This window comes from Elephas maximus, chromosome 4 (genome assembly GCF_024166365.1).
Source record: "Elephas maximus indicus isolate mEleMax1 chromosome 4, mEleMax1 primary haplotype, whole genome shotgun sequence".
Classification (NCBI taxonomy): domain Eukaryota; kingdom Metazoa; phylum Chordata; class Mammalia; order Proboscidea; family Elephantidae; genus Elephas; species Elephas maximus.
Window position 1 is genome coordinate 82,419,904 of NC_064822.1, and position 15,540 is coordinate 82,435,443.

The 15,540-nt window shown below is 35.4% G+C and overlaps 1 protein-coding gene across 20 annotated transcripts in view; it reads right to left on the reverse strand.

Moving 5' to 3' along the window:
- The window catches only part of SOX5 (SRY-box transcription factor 5), a 1,155,824-nt gene that overhangs the window by 231,581 nt on the left and 908,703 nt on the right, over positions 1-15,540 (reverse strand). For all 20 annotated transcript variants that reach the window (XM_049885159.1, XM_049885160.1, XM_049885146.1 and 17 more), the window contains one exon: positions 7,427-7,513. In XM_049885159.1, the coding sequence (XP_049741116.1) occupies positions 7,427-7,513 (87 nt within the window). The remainder of the gene's footprint in view (positions 1-7,426; positions 7,514-15,540) is intronic.

The following is a 15,540-nucleotide window of genomic DNA, read 5'->3' on the forward strand; positions in this document are numbered from 1 at the left end:
ATATTTGGATTCCATCACTAGAGAGGAACATTTATTCTAAAATGAGTTACTACGTGACTGTTGTAATTAAAATCCTAATATTAAAGGCAGATGTTTTTAATGTAACAATTCAATGCCAGTAGCACACATAGCATCCCCCCCCAACCCAGCAGTGACAACAAAAATATCTCCAGACATTGCCAAATTTCCACTGAGGAAGAAAAATCATGCCTAATTGAGAAGGAGTTCACTCACAAAAAGCCACGCCACTGGCTTTTTCTTTCATTCATTTGACATATATTTACAGAGCGACTCCTATGTACTCACACAATTCTAGATGTTACAAGTGTAAATGTCAGAAGAGGATGCCTTCCCTCATGGAACTTACGTTGAAATGAAAGAAATTAAAAAAACAAACAAAAAAAAAAACTTCAAATTTATACAGATATTATTTTAAATGCCAGCTCCTCAGTGTGTCGTCCCTGAACACTGAAATCATAGAAGACGCCGCCTCACTTTCTATCCCATCAATCTTAAAGGAAAAACTGCCTTTAGAGTGAAATTAAATATCTGACAAGTGGCTATAGCCTTGACCATGGTTACTCCATTGATGGGCTGATGTTTGTTTTGGGAACATTAGGAAATAGATGTGTGCATTATTACTTTTGTAGTGAAAGCAAAAGTGATCCTTGCTACCTTTTTTTAAAAAGCATGGCTCTATGAAATATCACAACTTTTTTACCTTTTAATGAAGATTGTTATTTTAGGAACTTTCCCCAAGACTGTTCTATCGACTCACTTGGATATTGTACTGAAAATGTAAAAACCACAAAGCCACACGGCAAAGATAAAAAGGAAAACAATACATATTGGTGAGATTGTGGAGAAACTAAGACCCTCACCCATTGTTGGGGGAAATGTAAAATAATACCACAGCTGTGGGAAACAAGCGGTTCTTCAAAAAAGATGAACACAGAACTACCACATGACCCAGCAATTCTAATCCTAGGTATATATCCAAAAGAAGTAGAAGCACAAAGGCAAACAGAATCCTGTAAATCAGTGTTCTTGCAGCACTTATCAACAGCCAAAGGTGGAAACAACTGAAAACGTCCATCGACAGGTGAATGAATAAATAAAATATGGTATGTACGTAATGGAATATTACTCAGCCATAAAGGTAAATAAGGTCCTGATGCATGCTACAACATGGATGAGCCTTAAAAACGTTACGTTGAGCAAAAAGAGCCAGTCGCAAAAGGCCAAATGCAATATGATCTCCCTTACAGGAAATGAACAAATATACAGAAACCAAAGATTATTAGTGGTTACCAGGGGTAGGAGGAAGGTGGAAAGGTGGAGTTTTTTCTTAGGGAGCATTGGCTTTATATTAATAAGTGGTGCAATAATTTGGAAAAGGATACCAATAGTGGTTGCATAATATGAAGAATATAAACATCCATGAATATACATACATACAAAAAAAAAAAAAAAGCCCTTTGCCATCAGGTTGATTCTGACTCATAGTAACCCTATAGGACAGAACAGAACTGCTCGATAGGGTTTCGAAGATTCAAACTGCTGACCTTTTGGTTAGCAGCTGAGCTCTTAACCACTGCGCCATCAGGGCTCTGCTATTATACATATAGCAATTGTTAAACTGACAGATGTTTTGTTGTATATATTATCATCACAATAAGAAAAATGTAAAAATCAGTTTTTTTTCATTAATATCATATTACACTTGCTGCATTTATGGACTTCAACATAGTCAACAATAGTCATCTTAAAACATTGTATTCTTTATTTGTCATTTGTTCAACCAGCATGTACTGAATTCCTAACTTTGGCCCAGCACTAGGATAATTAGTCTACAAGGGGGAGGAAGGTAAATATGTAAACAGGCTAACAATATAAACAGTGCCCTTATGCTAGGGACAAATCTAAGCACAAAATATCATGGGGGCAAATCAGCAGGGCTCTTCACCCAGGTGTGCTAAGTGTGGAAATGTTTTAAAATTTTAAAGGAGTTTTAAAATCACCCAGTCCAATTTTTTTGAACAGCCAAGCACCATGTAAGGAGCGCAATCTTTGAAGCCAGGAAGAATTACTTTGAAATCTTTACTCTGCCACAACTAACTTATGTGGTTTCGGATAATTAATCTGAGTCTCAATTTCTTCATTTGTAAAATGGGAATAAAGTGATTTTGCTATAATAATTTTCTAAGGAAAATTTCTTCTAATAATTGCTTGCCACATAGACAGGTAATCAGCAGTAAAATACAACTTCTAAAAAAATGAACAGGAGAGTAAATAAATCAAAAGAGGTAGCAATGATTTCCAAACGCTCAAACCACAGGTACTTGGAAGAATTAGAGCTACATGACAAAAAAATCTTTTTGACTACACCATTCTTCCCAACTAAGAGAAATGTTAGTTTAAAACGGGAAAATGTCTTAGGTTAATTGCATTATCCAAAGGTCTGGGTAACTTTTCAATAGCTTTGGAGATCATGCTTTCAAGAAAACAAATCATGTCTTTTTAAATATTTTAATTTTAGAACCTTTACACCCCCTTGAATGAATAAATATTTGTTAAATGAATGAACATATTTTTAAATGGAAAAAAAACTGTTAAGGAGAATTTTTTTTCCCAAATATAAAACCCAGAGTAAATAAGAGTTGAGTTATTCTCATTAGGTTTAAAATATACAATTATTAAATACACATTTTTAAAAGTAATGTTGACTTTTTTATTGACAGGCTGCATCATCAATTTACAGATCAAGTGAGATCTGTAAGTGGCTGAGTGTTCTCTTCTCAACACTTGCTGGTTTTATACATTGGCATGAGGATGCTGGCATTCTGAGAAACAGCAAGTCACTGGTTTGAAAAGTCACTTTTGGCTTTTATAGACATTGTAAAACTTACTTTGAAAACTTATCATGCTGTGTGCCAGTAGTCTTTCTTTAATTTCTTATTAAGTGTTGTTGTTAGATGCCGTCAAGTTCTGACTCACAGTGACCCTATGTAGAACAGAATAAAACCATGCCCAGTCCTTCACCATCCTCACAATTGTTATGCTTGAGCCCATTGTTGCAGCCACAATTTTCAAAGTGATATAACCCATTACATATCTAAATGCTGCAATTGAGGTTCTGTGGTTTAAATTTGCCAAGGATCCCTCACTAGATTTACTACTTGGAATCTGATTCCTATTCTAAGCCTGGTTCTTTTCAAATCACCTAATGTCATCTTAAAAAGAATGATCCTTTCATGCCACATACTGAATCTAAATACCTCTTTTATCTCAAAATTGTACATGTCACCTCAGATATTATCCATTTTAATCTACACACTGAATGAATCTACATAGCATATGTCTTTAATTCATGAGCTCGCAAAGGCTATAGTATTGCTGAATGGATTACATTTTTAAATTGGCTATTGACAGTTCTAGAGCTGTTTGGTATTTGACCTTCTGTCCTATCTTCTAGAAAGAACAAGATTACAGCTTTCAAAAAGAGTCAATTTTTTATTATATCAAATGCAGCTGTTATTTTTCCATAACATCAGATACAACACTTCTGCAGGCCTGAATTAATTTTAGTTCTGTAAGAAGCGCTGCGCTCTGAGCATGGTGAGGAGAGTCGATCAGGGCTACCAATGGCACACAGTCCAGGCTCTATAAAGAACTCTTCACAAAAGGCAGGTAGAAAGACTGGGCTAGACTTTTCTAAGTGACCCAGCCAGAAAACCTCCCAGACATTGCCCTACTTTTATAACCTCACCAAGACATCAAGACAGAAATATTTATGGGAGAATTTTACATGCAGTTGTTTGTGTTGTAATTCTAAAACAAATATTAAGTCGGCAAAATACAAATTTTGTGATTACTTTGTTGAAAAACAAATGATCTGTTTAGATTAGTCAAAGCTACCATGGTTCCCCAGATACTGTCCTCAGGTAAAACGCCAATGAAATGACCTGACCTTCAGTGTAACGGAATTTCATGCTAGCTGAGAAAATGTGTAACACTCTTGGTTACCAGCTGGGGCACAAGTACTATTGCTGTCCCTTCTCACTAACTGTGAGACTGTAAAATCTAGGTCTTCACCTTTCATACAACTGTTTCTCATGCTTCCGCTATAGTTAAGAGCAAAAACCTGTAAACTGGCCAGTTACACTCTACGGCAGATTAGGAAAGAAGAGACGAATAATTCCTTCAGGCAGCAAATCAGCTTATAATATATACTGACCGTTTGCTTTTGGCATAGCCTTTTAGTCATACTGTTTTATTCTGCAAAACTGGTTCTGGTCTTCTTTTTTGTGTGTTCATTAGATGTTTCTAGTGCAACTTTAAAACCTAATTATTTCATATTTCCAAAGTACCAGAGCATAAAAACCCACCCACTGCCGTCGAGTCGATTCTGACTCACAGCGGCCCTATAGGACAGACTAGAACTGCCCCACAGAGTTTCCAAGGAGCGCCTGGTGGATCCGAACTGCCAACCTTTTGGTCAGCAGCCGCAGCACTTAACCACTATGCTACCAGGGTTTCCTACCAGAGCGTATAATGGTATAAATTCTAACAGGGAATATAATCTAACATGAAAAACAAATATATGCTTTTAGAAGTGGGTGACCTTTACTAGCTCATGTTGTTTCTTGAAAAATGAGATTGATTTTAAGTGGCTATGACAACACTTTATTGACAGTTAAACTGTGTAAATCAAATGCTATTTACTTCTCCCATTTAAAAAATTTATCATTTTTGCTTTTTAAGCAAGAGTAAAAAAATGTTTTGAAACTTTACCAAGCTATAATTTTTAATATTTGCCCAAGTATCCTGAAATTAACTTACTGATAACAACTTCGTACTTATGAGCTCAGTCTTAACTTGCCAAAAAAAAATAAAAAAACCTGGCTACAGCCCTAAAAATTTACGAAAGGATGCACATGCGTGCACGTGCATGCGCACACACGCACACACATTTCTTGCAACTTATTAAAAGAAAATTGGCCAGTTCAAACGTTTAAATGGGATTAAAAAAAAAAAAACCTTTCAATCCACAAGAAGACTGTAAATACAACAAAGGCTGTAAGCATCCAAATATATGGAAGGGATCTATTCAAATATATTAAATAAATTTCTATCATCCATAGTTGAATAAGTTAGTATTTTAAGATTTTAAAAAACTCACACTTATCCTCCCCCTCCCCCCAAAAAACAGTGTAAGTGTACAGGAGACTTACACCTTTATTTGCCTCGTTAAAATAGCTGCCGAACAGCTCAGCCATTGTTCATGTCTAACTTCTTCTGGGGTGGCAAGAAAACCACATTCTTGGGCATGACATAATCACTGTGCCTGACCCCCTAAGAACCTTTAAGTCAAATTCATTTACCCCCAGAGGGCAACACACTATTGTATCCTCTCTACTTTCTAGCCACCTATGAACAATGGATAGTAATTGCAACTGTCACGGGCAGTCAGTAGGAAAAATAACCCAGCTCGTATTTTCCCAGTTTACTGCCAAACCTGATCCTAACACCTAATAACCATGCCCCCAACAGAAGAAAGACCTACAGTTGCTTTTAAAACGCATCAGAAAACAGCTTTTTTAACTGAACCAGAGAACAATAACCAAACTTGTGCTCTGAATGTGAAGCTTAAAAACTCAAAATTAAAGACAGAAACTTCTTTTGTGACTGTACTGTAGCTTCTTAAACTAACCCCCAGGCAAGCCTGAAAGGACAGCTGAGCCTCTTTCCTCTAAGCTTATCATCACTGCCTTTGCTGCTTTTAAGTTTGACTTGTGAAGAAAAACAAGGGAGGGGAAAAATGTCCTCCAATGAAATGAGATCAAAAAGCTTGGAAAAGGTGGTCTCTGCTTTTACTCTGTTATTACCTAGGTCAGAGGAGAATAAAGAACCTTGGAGAATGCAATTCTATACCTCAAGTGCAAATGGGTTAAAATCAATCAAAATAATATTAAAGGGCCTGCTGCTTCAGAAAATGAAACTACTCAGTTCTCCTTAAACTTTGTCTTTAAGCCTTTTAAACCCAAAAACCCATTGCTGTCAAGATGATTCCGATTCATAGAGACCCTACGAGACAGAGTAGAACTGCCCCATAGGGTTTCCAAGGCTGTAAATCTTTATGGAAGCAGACTGCCACAGGCTGGTCGGTTCCAACTGCTGACCTTTCAGTTAGCAGCCAAGTGCTTAACCACTACACCACCAGGGCTCCTTAAGCTCTTTAAGGCACATCAATCATTATACATTTGAATTTGATTTTTTTTTTCACTGTAGATTTTGGTTACCAAATTTCTTGGTTAGCACCCATTCATTCTCCCACCACCCATTCACACCTAATCACAGCTTACTATATGTAACTCCAAGGTTCTGAATGTTAAGTGAAATATTCAGGCAAACATTTTCTGGACGTTTCCAAACACCCAGACATTAGGTATCATGGAGGCCAAACATTTGAGAAGACTGACTCTATTTTTTGCCTTTCTCCAGGATGTTTTGAGGTAGTAGAGGCTTAAGAGAGACAGTTGCCCCTCTATTGGGAGAACACATGCAGAGCACATACACACATTTATACTTCTACATACATAGTAATAGAAATCTAGTACGGTTAAACACATATTTAATCTCTATCAAAATATACACAGTAATATATAACTAAATGTTTCAACACTGAGGAGTATCTTGATGTTTTTCTTTTCTCCTCAAAATTAAACCTCCTTTAAAACTCAGAATCATAAGTGCCCTATTGGCAAAAAATAGAAATCTATAGATTGTCTACTATGCCCTGAGAAAAAATGCTTTTAAGTTAATTGAAACATGACATCTGATTCTATTTTCACATGAGAAAATAAGATCTCCCCCTGTCAACAGTAAAAGTTTCTTAAAATGTGAACATTCAGTATCTTCTGAAACCCATATAAAAATTTTTTTCTTAGTTGTATGTAATTACAGATTCAAAAACAAAACAAAACAAAAAAACCAAAAATGTTATACTTGTGAGTGTAAAACGACACTTTATTATGCCTTCCTCATTCATTATTTCTGTGCTTAACTGTCCATTCTGTATCTGTTTACTTCCGATAGGCAGAATGTATAAAATCATCTCATAAGATGCAGTTTTTAACCTTGCTAAAGGTACATTCCTACATATAGGATAAACCATTTAAATGAAAAAAGAAATCATGAAAACCAAAGTATATTAAAGATATAATGGGGTTATTCTGTTAAGACAACACACCATTTATTCTACAAGGTACACAGAGAAAGTAAGAACCCTGATACATCCCTTTTCAAGCTAAAAAGAGGAAACACCCACAGAAAATGCATGAGACGAGAAGGGAGGAGCGAAGTAAAAACACTTTATCACCATTCATATTTCTAAATTTTGAATCAAAATCATTATACACATTACCTTTTATTTCGCCAAAATTCCCTGATCCCATTGCAAGAAGCTTGTCTTTCCAGTCCTTTGAGAGTAGCTTTTCAATACTGGGGGTTTCTAAGTAAAGAAGACACATACACACACAAAAAAATGTAAGCAAATCAACACGACTATCTTTACAATACAGCTCATTAAAAGTCTATCTGCTAAAAATAAGGCCATCCCTATCTGGGCCCCAGTCCATAATGACTTCATCAACAAACTGATAAGAGGGGAGGAAAAAAGAATGTGTTTTGTCACCTGCTGTTTCAAAATCATTAGCTTTTCCCCCTTGCGGAACAGAGCCATACTAATTCTTTATGACAATGGGTACATATAAACCTGCAGTTCATTGTTTTTCAATTTGGTGAACAAATTCCAGCTATAACGGATGCTTGTCAATTTCAGAGTGTTAGTCTGCAGTCAAAAAATAATTATGTTGATAAAATGCAGAGCAGAAAAAAAAGGCAAAGAATTAGCTCTTAAATCTCTACATGTAATTATATCCCTCTGTGTGTTTACAATTACATCCACTTTATAATATGTGTTTAACATTGTATGGTGGTAAGCATACAAGCACACTGTAGAAAGATTTGCCAGTACCTCAAACATTAAAAAAAAAAAAAAAAGAAACTTGAACTATAAGAAGCTTTAAAAAATTGCAAAATCTAGAGAAGAAGGTAATGCCTACAAGGAAACCTATTATTTGCTTATTTCAGATTTGTATCACACTCTTTTAAAAGGCTCTATGCTGGGTTATGCTGGGAAGGGGCACACACGTTTTAGAGAGCGAGGTTATGCTTTGGTTTGATATTTTTGTCTAGATAGGCCGTGGTTTTTCACCTCTCCCTTTGTTTTGAATTTGAACATATAAGTAAATATAAATGCTAATAAAACTCCCAAACATTAAACTCAGTTCCAAACAATGTAATTGTATATTCTTGTCAGCATTTAGATGGGTACACAATTACAATGGCTTTCAATCCCACGATTAGCACTGCATTCAGTTAGAAAATGGTTTGTACTAAAAGATAAGTGTCCCAGTATGTGCCATCTAAATAACAATACCCACACTTATTATCTAGATCTAAGACATACACTGCCATTCTCCACATTGGTGTTTATGTGTATTTGTGTTTGTTCAGGCATTTGTTTACCCCCTACTAGGAGCATAAAGGGAGTACATGTTAACTTATCAAAGGGACCGTCTGGCCTAGAGACCATAAGATTATTAGAAACTGGTTAATTTTCCCCACAGTAGAATGCATTTTAAGAGGCCTTCCTCATCGTCTTTAGCTAATGCAATCTAGTGTTTTCAGGGCCCAATCTTACTCCCATAAGTCACCAGAGTCACAAAGCCTGTGTGGAGTTTTCAACAAAGCTGAGGAGCAGTTTTCCTCGGAAAAACTACAACGATATGGAACACTTCTCTCTCAGACGTCAAAAATTCATGGAGAGTAAAATGATGTAAAGCTCTGAATGACCACTGGCTTTACGTGGCCTTTATGTATAGGTGAAAATACAGATCCCATTCCACAACTACTAGGTACAGGTTTACCTATGGAATGTGTGAAATGTTTTTTTCCTTTATAACAAAATATGTTTCTATCTTCACACTTAACGAAAAAAGGTACTAAATAATTCTTATTTTTTTGATATCCTTATTTTTATACCATAATGTTTTGAAAATAAAGGCAATACTACGAGTAATAAAACATTAGATCTTCTTATTGTAATCAATATGTTTGTTCACTGGGGCTTTAAAAGTAAATTTTAAAACCTGTCAGAGTTTCCAACGTGTCTATATTCCAAGTAAACGCTTTGTGAAAGAAATAATTTTTTAAACCATATCAGAGTAGGTCAAATCAACACCACCGTTTCTTTTTTTTCCAGCACTCTACATAAACCGGCAAGCCAATATGGTATTTGCAATAGAGTACTGTCAGTCATTAAAAGCTAACAAACCTTTTGCAAAGCAGGAATGCAGCAATAGAAATCCATTGTGCACTAACAATAGGCTCCTGAACCTCCCAGCACCAAAAGCAGACCATTTTACTTTTAAGGCTATTGTCTGCAAAGTCCATGACAAAGCTTTTCCCCTGCAGCTAGACAAAATAGTCACTGTAGTGTGCTCGTAAAGAAACAAGTCTTCTGTCTAAGTTGCAGAGTTAAAGGAACAGCAGCCAGATTTCTGAAACCTGTAGACCATTCTTGGCCTCTTTATTACTAGCACAAAGATACAAGGCTCCAATACAGAGCCACCCTTTTCAAATCCCTGACTTTTAACATGCACTACTGAAAATAAGTAACTTAAGTCCAAGTTATTTGGAAAATGTAAAATCAGAAACACATCTAGCTCAGGGTTGTCCCGTTTATGGACAAATAAAGACACTAATACTTGCAATTTGGATGAGACATACACTTTAAATTTAGACTCAGTAAACATTTATTGAGTAGCCTAGGTGCCAGAAACTATGCTAGATGCTTTTACCTGTTTCTGTCATTTAATCATACCAACCACCTAAGGACTTGGGTTAGGTTATTATACCTTTTTTTACAGGTTTAAAGAAAAGAAGAAAAAGGTGAAGTGATGTTTCACAAACTGTAACAGGCAGAGCTGAGGTTTGAACAAAGCTTTTTCTCCCTACAAACTCCTAATGCTCTTGTGGACAATGGAAATGATAATGATAGCTACTATTTTGAGGGCTAGGTGCTAAGTAGTATACCAGGTCACTTGCTTGTGGTATCTCAAACTTCTCACAATAATCTTCTGGAGTAGATACTGGTACATCTGTTTTGAAGTCCCTGGGTCGCAGTTAACTTGCTCTGCAGCTAACTGAAAGTTTGGAGGTTCGAGTCCACCCAGAGGAGCCTCAGAAGAAAGGCCTAAGAATCTACTTCCAAAAAATCAGCCACTGAAAAATGTATCGAGCACAGTTCTACTCTGACACACATGGGGTCGCCATGAGTCAGGAGTGACTTGACAGATTGGTTTTTACATCTGTTTAATAGTTTCAGAAACTAAAGCTTAGGGAAATATCTTTACTTTCTCGATGTAGAGCTAAATACTAGGTCCTAAAAACTTTGCTCTTTCTAGTACACACACATTACCTCATTTCATTTGCAAAACAATCCTGTATGGTAGGAAAAACTATTGCCATTAACTTCATTGGAGGATGAAGTAAAAGCTTGAAGGATGAATCAAATTTCCCAGGGTAATGGGTACCTATGAGCAACTGTGGTGGGATTAAAAGCCAGTATTTCTTTAAATTCTCATTTTCCTCAGGATATAGTCCACTATATGACTCTGCTGTTCAGAATTCCGGACAATTTAAAGAAAACCTATGATCTATAAACAAAGATGTATAATATTCATACAGCAAATATATACAATAACATGGATCCCACTTTTTTTTTTTTTTTTTAATATATCATGTAAGAACTGTTAGGATATAAATCAAATAACCTGGGATCTCCAGACTTTGCCACTGGCTAACTCAGTGACCTTAAGCACATCACTGCACCCACTTTACCTCTCTATCTGAATTTCTGTAAAACAAAGCACTTTGAGCAAATCCACATCCAGTATTCTACCAACTGCTACCAACTCAATTTGTTTCCATCAATAATTCATGAACGAGTGGCAAAAAATGATCTCAGACTAATGAACGTAATAGATGGACATGTACCAATGATTTAACTTCTTTAAAAATAGTAAAGATCCCATAGAAAATCATGAGTAGAAATGTAAAAGATGAAATGTCAAACTCCCAATATTTATAATATAATGTGTGAATATGAGTAAAGTGAAATTTGACACAATTATAAATGCTGCTTAAGGACTGATGGAGTAAAATAGATTGTAGGATTGTAGTAGTTTGCGAATGTTCAAAAGTTCAAATTCTGTAACATACGTAATTGTCATGTTAAGACATGTCATATTTTTAATTGAAACATTTTTAAAGATTCTACTGAGATTCACTTCTCCTGAAGTTAACTTATTCCAAGCACTGGAAAATCATGATTACCTTCAAAAAAAGAACTAGGGATCTGTTATGGATTGAATTGTGTCTTCCCAAAATGAGTGTCAACTTGGCTAGGCCTTGATTTCCAGTATTATGTATTTGTTCTACATTTTGTGCGCTGATGTAATTATCCCATGTGTTATAAATCCTAACCTCTATGATGTAAATGAGGCAGAATTAGAAGCACTTATGTTAATGAGGCAGGACACAATCTACACGATTAGGCTGTATTTTGAGTGAATCCCCTTTAAGCTATAAAAAAGAGAAGTGAGTAGAGGGGAGAGGGACCTGTATCACCAAGAAAAAAGCGCTATAAGCACAGTGCATCATTTGGACCCAGGGTCCCTGCACTGAGAAGCCCCTACACCAGAGGAAGATTGATGACAAGGACTTTCCCCCAGAGCTGACAGAGAGAGAAAGCCTTTCTCTGGAGCTGGCTCCCTGAATTCAGACTTCTAACATCCCAGATTGTGAGAGAAAAAATTTCTGTTTGTTAAAGCCATTCGCTTGTGGTATTTCTGTTATAGCAGCACTAGATAACTAAGACAGGATTCCTTTATTAAAATAAATGTAAGAGATAATATTAATAATAATTATTTGCATAGATATCAATTTACAGGATGCTATTCTATCAGATACAATAATTCTGTCAATGGCATATATTACTATTATATCCATTTAGCAGATGAGGAAACTAAGGCCTGAAAGATACGTTGCTCAACATCACCTAGCTACAAAGTGAAATAGATGCAGTGTGAAACTAGGTACTTGATTCAGGGCAAAGGCAAATACGTATGTATTTTTAAAGAGAAAATAAAATAAAAGCTAAGAAATAAGCCATAAGATAAATTAGAGATAAAAGAAAGATATCCTTCATTAGTCAACACATTAAGATGAATCTAAATGGATTACTTCTGTCTCTGCTATCAAGAACCTTTTTATATATTTTCTTGCTTTTCCTTCTTACCCTTGCCTCTTTTGCTCACATATGCTTCTTCACATCAATGCCTGTGGCAATCTCCACCAGTGAATAGCCCCCCCAACTGTGCCAGCCATTGTTAAGACAGCATCCTGCCTCTTTAGTGCCTGTTCATTCCCTATAACTCTCACTCCTTTTTCCCTTCAGTGCCAAACACTCTTAAGATTGACTCCCTCATCTGGAACAATGAGACCCAGAGACTCATGCCAACATATTGTAATTCTCCAACAAGCTGCCAGTGCAAGAATTAAACCACATTCGCTCCAGTGCAGTAGCTTTACACACAAGCTCAGGTTTTTGCTTTGTGTTTATGTAGTCCCCCCCTCCCTTAATCTCCCTTGAGCTGCTGTGGCAGAGCTCACTGAAAAGCTGAATGAACAAAAAACACATATGTATAATATTTGACTTTTTAAACAAAGTCCCAGGAGTTAGATCATACCAAATCTACTGTTTATACTTTAATTTTGTAGCTTAAACTAATCTCTGTTATTCCTGACATGTGATAAGATACACGTTTAGGAATGAGTGTCCTCTTTGGGAAGAAACAACGGTATGGCTGAACTTCAAAATATGTCAATACCTCCTTTGAAGTCAGGCAGCTAAAGCATATGGATAGTGTTCATATCATAAAATCAGAATTTTTGAGCTGGAAGAAATCTTTTGATATTATTTAGTAAGCATTTCATAAAAGTAATTTACTAAAACATGTATCAGAAGTAAAATGGTTTGGTTACTTAAAACTAAATATAAAACAAGTAAAATAAGCATTCCATTTTCACATCAATCTAATTAACAATAAACAAATTTAGATATATTTTTTTACAAGACTTAGATCTTTTTATATGCTAGCAGACTGCTAATCTTTAAGTAAATTATGGATTATATAGTATTGTATCTGACCAAGAGTGTTACTGTTGGGAGAGTACTGTTTTGCTCAATATAATTTGGGTAATACTGATCTAGACCAAACTCCTCCTTCAACAGACTGAAATACTATAAACTAGAGATGTTAGCTAACTTGTCTAAACTCACATAGCTAATCAATTACAAGGCAGGACTTGAAGCCTAGTTCCCATTCCAGTGCTTTCTTCAATATACCTCATAACCCCTAAGTTCTTACAATAAAACTCATCTTGTTTAAGTTAATAATTATACGATATGTCCCAGTGGTTAGTATTAGGTATGTTAATCAATATTCTCCCCTTAGAACCTTTCACCTGATAGCCCCATGAAACTGAAGAATAAATACAACTTACATTTTCCTTCAAAGAGCTAAATACAATTCAATATGTTGCCTTTAAACTATTCTACCACTGATAATAAGATCATCTATTTTTATTGGGGAGGTGAGCCTAACTCCAGACATCACATAACAGTAAGAGTTCAATTCACGTTGACAATACCTGCATGTTTAGACCACATTTGGGGACAAATATTAAACAATGCAATGGAAGAAATATAAAAACTTTTACACATCTGGAAAGTTATTTATGCATGGAAGGACAGAAGACCATGTAACAGTCCCATTAAATAAGCACTACAGCTAATCTGCTATGGAAAATGTCAAGTTCTTCTAGGAAATGTTAAAAAATAATACACACCGCAACACATACTACAGAAACACATCTGAAATTTCCAAGCATTAGGATTTCAATAAGCCTTATTTTTACATGCAATTGCCTGAAGTGAATTAAGCTCTGGACATACTTTACTTTTAGTACTTCCAAAATATTTGTTTGTTTCCACTTGAAAGTTAATAAGGGCTTGTTAACAGAAAAATAAATACATAGTAACTTTGGACTGCTGACTCAAGTTTTGAAGTTTTTAATGTGCAATCAGTTTTTGGAATATGTAATACCAATCGTTAGAGATTTAAATTTTCTTTTTGTACAATGTGAAATTAACACACCTGTTCAATTATACCCAATCATATACCACATGTTATAAGAATAATTTTTTCATTACATGGTTATATATTCCACAATCAATATGGTATAACTGCTACACATCAGTAACTGTGGGATCACTTCTCACAACAAAGCTCTGTATTTTCTCCATGTAAATCTCCACTACATGATAGGTATAACTTGTGAGTGATGGAGTAAATGGTTGTTTTGTCTACTTCCTCTTCACTCACAAAGGAAGTGCACTTTCTTACACAGATTATAACTATTTGTTTCGTTCTGGTATCAAATATTATATATCAACAAAAAATAACATAAGTTGAGAGTAGCATTTCAAAAATTAATTACAAGGAATTATTCTTATGAAGAAAATATCTCTCGTGTTTTGTTAATAAAAATAAATAATAATTTAATGTCATACAACTTGACTCCATCACTTACTAGTTATATAACCTTTGGCAAATAATCTAACCGCTCTTGTGCTTCAATTTACTTATCCATAAGAGGGGATAATAATTGCACTTACATAGTTGTTGTGATAATTAAATCAGATAAATTATGTAAAGCACTTGAAGTAGTACTGAGAACATAGTAGCATCTAATAAATGTTAACTAACATTACAACTATATCTTAGTATACAACAACCAAAAGAACTACTTCAAAAATCAATTAAGCTATACACATACGTTTTACCTTTCCTGCACTGAAACTAAACTGAAATCAAAAACCTCATTAATAGGTAATAATCCTGCCTCTACACTTTCTATGATAATGACTCACAACTCTGTCTTATTGGTTATCTGCCATTCCTATGAATTTTTTAACTGACTCATGTCAACAAAGATGCTACGGGAAAGGCATGTAGTAGGATGAGGAACAGAGAAGGTGTCACTTCAATTAGGTTAATGTATGAAATGTTCCAAAATAACACACATACACACTCAATTCATCTTTACCTGATTTTTTTTTTTCCTGGACAGTTATCTTTCTACCTGTCCAAAGGTGCTATTAGGTCCTCGACAACAGCCAAAGCTTTTAAGCCAGTGCTGTTGACAAGTGGAAGGGAACAATAAATAGCTTTGTAGAGCTCTTTTCCCAGGGTCACTCAACCAGCAGTAATAGTTATTATTTTTATTTATTAGCACTGTAGCCCTGTCCTCTATCATGGCTAACTCACCTCCACCCCAACGACAGCA